A 4,997-nucleotide genomic window follows, 5' to 3' on the forward strand; every position below is an offset into this window, starting at 1 on the left:
TGGAGGAATTTTTGAGGGGTTCATGAACATTTGGAGGGTTCATGGATTATTTTGGAGGTAATTAGAGGGAGGAGAAGGAGGGCTGAGGATCTTGGAGGTTTGCAGGAATGATTTGAAGGAGTTTGGAGGGACGGTGGGATTGTCTGGAGGGAATAGTGGGAGGGCTAAGTCAGGGGGGAGGGGTGGATACCTTGGAGGGGATTGAAGGAATGGAGAGAGAGAGAACTTGGAGGGGTGTGGATGGATAGAAGGATAGGTTTGGAGAGTTTGGAGGGGTGGAGGGATTGCCCGAGAAAATCATCTAAGGATAGAGAAGGATCCCAAGTCTCTCTCTCTCTCTCTCTCTCTCTCTCTCTCTCTCTCTCTCTCTCTCTCTTTACATTAACTTCTCGTCACCTCACAACGCTCTCAACTTCCCCTCTTTTCCTCTTTCCCTTCTTTCTTCACGACTCCTCACTAGTTCAGAGCCTCGTCTTTGTCTCGCAGTCTTTACCCGCCTTTGTAGTCTATTTTCCTTTGATCTTTATGAGGAGGAGACGCGGCAGTTTAAATTAGTCCCCCCTGTCCCGTTTTCTCTTACAGGACGAAAACGGAAACAAACAAAATATTAACTGGTTAGGGCAGATGGTTTGTTTTGAGAGAGAGAGAGAGAGAGAGAGAGAGAGAGAGAGGCCACACCCGCCCGTATCTCTAATGATGATGATGAAGAGGAGGAGGAGGAGGAGGAGGAGGAGGAAGACAGTGATGACGATGATGGTGATGATGATAGGAAAAAAGAGAGGAGAATGATGATGATGATGATTGTTGGGAAGAAGGGGGGTTGGGATGATGATGATTATAATGAATGGGAACTGGAAGAAGTAAGAATGACGATGATAATGCAGAAATGGAATAGGTAAGGGTGATGATGATAATGATGCTGACGATAATGATGGATAAGAGTAAGAAGCTGAAATGATGTAGTTTGATGATGACGATGAAAAAAGTGAATCATTATATTTTTGTCCACGGCAGAATCTAATCCTCCCCTCGCATCCCCAGGCAGCGACGGCTCTCCGGTGGTGGTGGTGGGCAACAAGGTGGATTTGGAAAGGGAGAGGGTAGTCAGTTTTCAGCGGGCACAGAATTGGGTGGACACGGAAATGAGCAACGCGTCTTACCTGGAGACATCAGCGAAGTATAACATCAACGTCGGGGAACTCTTCAAGCAGCTCCTCATTCGCACCTACGGCCTCGCAAACAATGAAATGGTGAGTGGGCGTGTGGTTGATTGGTTGATTGGTTAGTTGATTTGATTGATTTTATTTTATGGTTGCTAAGTGTGGTTCATTTTTTACCATTTATCATACTTCTTTGGTTTTATTATATATTCATTTTATTTTTCGTGTCATTTTTTAATATATATCATACTTTGGGGGTTGATCTCTGTTTTATTTATTTATTTATTTGTTTATGGTTGTCTAAATTTCGTTTTTTTTATATCATCGTATTGTTATTTTTTTTCATAATCACATTCATCATCACCAGCCTGACCTTATTCTTCTCGTAGCATCGGTACATTTAAAATCATTATTATCATGGTTTGGGTTCATCATCATCATCACAATTATTATTATTATTATTATTATTATTATTATTATTATTATTATGAATACTATTATTACCATCATCTTTTCCAGAACATCCTAGCATTTTACCTTTTATTTGTATCGAACGGGGATGAAGACGGCCATTTAATGTAATGTTGGCTTTCTCTATACATGTACATTTTCAAATCCTCCTTTCAGAGTCTCCAGTTGATGGCAAAATGTAGAGATCATAATTACGTTTCCCAATGAAGATTTCTTTTTTCTGTTTCGGTTTCTTCATGGGGTATTAGTTTTGTTTTTTTTTCTTCTTCTGCTAACACTTATTGCCACTTCCTCACGGCTTTCATTCTCGCTGAGCCTTACTATGTGCCTGGCACTTTGCAACATCTTCCTTATTTTCATTTTTGTATCTTGAGTTTATAGCTCAGAAAGTTTAAAAAGATGGGCATGAAATTACCATATTGCAGTTAAGGCTTGTGCTCTGTTTGGGTTCGATGTGGTTGGCAAATTCAGTTCGAACGTGCCCTCTAGCCTGTTTGTTCAATGATTCTATGCGTATGACTAACAGATACAGGCAAATACATGTTTTTTATATATATGAGGCAGACTTTGGGAATATCATTTAATTTCTGACAACTGCTATTAATTTAGGTGTAGGTTTTGTTGTAAATAGCCTTAGTATACTGTAACCCCATCCATCACATTCCACCCCACCCTCTCTCTCAACTAACCCTTCCTACTACTAACCCCTTAAGCTAACCCTTTAACTAGTCCTTTCAACTAACCTCTTTTCTCTTACTAACCCCTCCAACCAACCCTTGCCCCTACCAACCCCTCCAGCTTATCCCTCCAACTAACCCTTCCCACTACCAACTCCTCCAGCTTATCCATCCAACTAACCTCCTTCCCCCTACTAACCGCTCCAGCTAGACTAACCCCCTGTCCCACTAACCCAGGCCCCCAGCGGTGCACGGGGCCGACTTAAGTCCCTGGGCAATATCATGGAGGTGGTGCGGCGTCGGTCCTTCAGCCTGGCCCAAGCCGCCTCATGCAGCGCCATCCCGGACCACCCCGACATCCGCGACCACAAGTGCATCATCCTCTGAGGGACATGCGGCTTCTGAGTGCCATGTCCTGATTGCTGCATGTCCTCTGAGTGGCATAGGAATGGAGTGTCACGCCTCCGCACCTTTCCGACTTGCGCGACATACTCCAAGTGCCACAGCTGCATCTGCGTCTAAGTGCTATATAATTCAGTGATGCATTTTCTCAGCGTCACATCCCATTTTCGACCCTAAGAGCCACATCTCTGCCTGACATATCCCCAGTACAGGTGCCACAGGGTAGTGCCGTACTGGACCTTCCTGACATACTCCACCACAAGTATACCCCCTGTGTCACATACCTTCTCAGTGTCATATTCCACGTGCTGTACATCTTTAGTGGCACAGCTCTTGAATTTGAGTGTCATATCCCAAACTTCCCTGACACAGGCGACTGGAAGTGTGCTATCTCCTGAGTGCCACATATTCTCTGTCATACTCCAAGTCTGAGTGGCATATTCTGAGTGCTACATCCTCCTTGTGTCATATCCTCTGAGTGGCTGGACTCTTAAATCTGAGTGTCACATCCCAGACCACCTCAGCATCCCCTAACACGAGTATACCATCCTCTGAGTCACACATTCTCTCAGTGCCACGACCTCTGAGTGCCATGACGTCTGAGTGGCACGGTTGCTGAGCCATAGTGTCATATTCTCACCCCTAAATCCTCTGAGTGTCATAATCTTCTGTATGACACATCCCAAACTACCCTGCCATCTGTCTTCTGAGTGTCACATCATCTTAGTGTCATGGCTTACTGTCTGACACGTTTTAATGCCTCTTGGTGCCACATTTTAAGCGGCACCTTAACTGAGTGTCACATTCTAGGTGTCAGATCTAGTGGGTGTCACAGTCTCTTAGTGTCACATCTTCTGAGTGTCACATGATCTGAGGTTTATGTGTCTGCCATCACTGTGTCACATCTTTACTCTTAGCCTAGTGTCACATCTCGTATCTTCTGTCCCGTCATTCTTTAAGTGTCACATCTTTTGAAAATCAGTGGGACTGTTATCATCATCATCTTCATCTCCTTCATCATTATCATCCTCATTTTACCTCTTACCTGTGACCTCTCATGACCTGGATGCACCTGACCTTCACCTCGTCTCGTATACCATTTTATAATCTTCCTTCATCACTTCCGTCAAAAACTCACCAGGATTCATCTCACTGGCGATATTTCTCTCCAGTGGCCATGCGTGACCTTATTTCGCATCTCTAAGTGTATAATCTTGACCCAGCTTGACCCCACGACCTCACGTGACCTTTTGCAGCCTCTCCATGACCTCAGTAGGGTTCTTGTTGTCTTGTGGCCTCATATGCTGTTCTTGTTTTATGGTGACTTATGATACCACACACTTCAGCTGAGAGAGAGAGAGAGAGAGAGAGAGAGAGAGAGAGAGAGAGAGAGCAGTATGTCACAAAGTAATGGATATGCATAATGTATTGAGATATTTTGTGTTTTATCGTGTATGTATTGTGTGTCGTTATTGATATTCAAAAATAATTCATTTACTCGTCGAAATACTCCTGTCTATTACATAAGGGTATATTAATCTGTTTCATGTACTGTATTCCTTGATTTTTCATGTTCGAGGTGGTTTGACAAAAATCTACTTACATAATGCCTGTGTTTGAAGCAACTGCAATAAGAGCATAAAATTAATATTATAGGCTTACTTTTAACAGTTTGTAAATAGGTCAGTGTTTTTAGATGAACGCAATGCATGTCTAGGGAAATATTGTAGTGCTAAGTAAAAATTCCAGTGTTTCCCCTGTAGGTTGATAGAAAACGAACACATGCCAGACTCAAAGAAAACTAAATTTATAAGACAGACTCGTCTAACTTGAACACCCTCCACCAAAATTTAATGCAGATCTAGACGTAAAACCACACTCTTTACTGCAAGGTGACATCGCCAGGACGGTAGATAATCGAAGAGAAGTATGCGTCCGCCTTTTCTAGTCGCGAATTTGAGAATTTGAGGCAAAATTTTGAGCTCATATCAAGACAAATAAGTTAATATATAAGGGGTCCAGATTTCCTCATAATCTCAAATTCCAGAGAGTTGCTTTAGGTGTCTGTGTATCTAGTTCCGTGTTTATTTGTTAGGGCGTCCTTCAATGGCGTGTCACCTTGAAGTCAGCAGCATGGCTGAAGGACGTTAAGCCCCCTGAGAGTACTTAATGAAACACCCGAAGGAAATCTGGGAGAACTCTCATTCACGGATGTTGAAAAGATTGTGATAAGCATTACGATTCAACATAGTGTAATACTTGACGCCCATATTTTCTACAAATTTAT

General features: G+C 42.8%; 1 protein-coding gene across 1 annotated transcript in view; it reads left to right on the forward strand.

The window, feature by feature from the left end:
* LOC145405059 (ras-related protein Rap-1b-like) overlaps positions 1 to 2,695 on the forward strand; it is a 32,567-nt gene extending 29,872 nt beyond the window's left edge. Inside the window, exons 3-4 of the mRNA XM_080276559.1 lie at positions 1,042 to 1,250; positions 2,546 to 2,695. Coding sequence (XP_080132685.1) covers positions 1,042 to 1,250; positions 2,546 to 2,695 — 359 coding nt within the window. The remainder of the gene's footprint in view (positions 1 to 1,041; positions 1,251 to 2,545) is intronic.
* The last annotated feature ends 2,302 nt before the right edge of the window (positions 2,696 to 4,997 follow it).

This window comes from Coenobita brevimanus, chromosome 65, assembly GCF_032717465.1.
Source record: "Coenobita brevimanus isolate Jiangsu-jjx chromosome 65, ASM3271746v2, whole genome shotgun sequence".
In the NCBI taxonomy this organism is placed as follows: domain Eukaryota; kingdom Metazoa; phylum Arthropoda; class Malacostraca; order Decapoda; family Coenobitidae; genus Coenobita; species Coenobita brevimanus.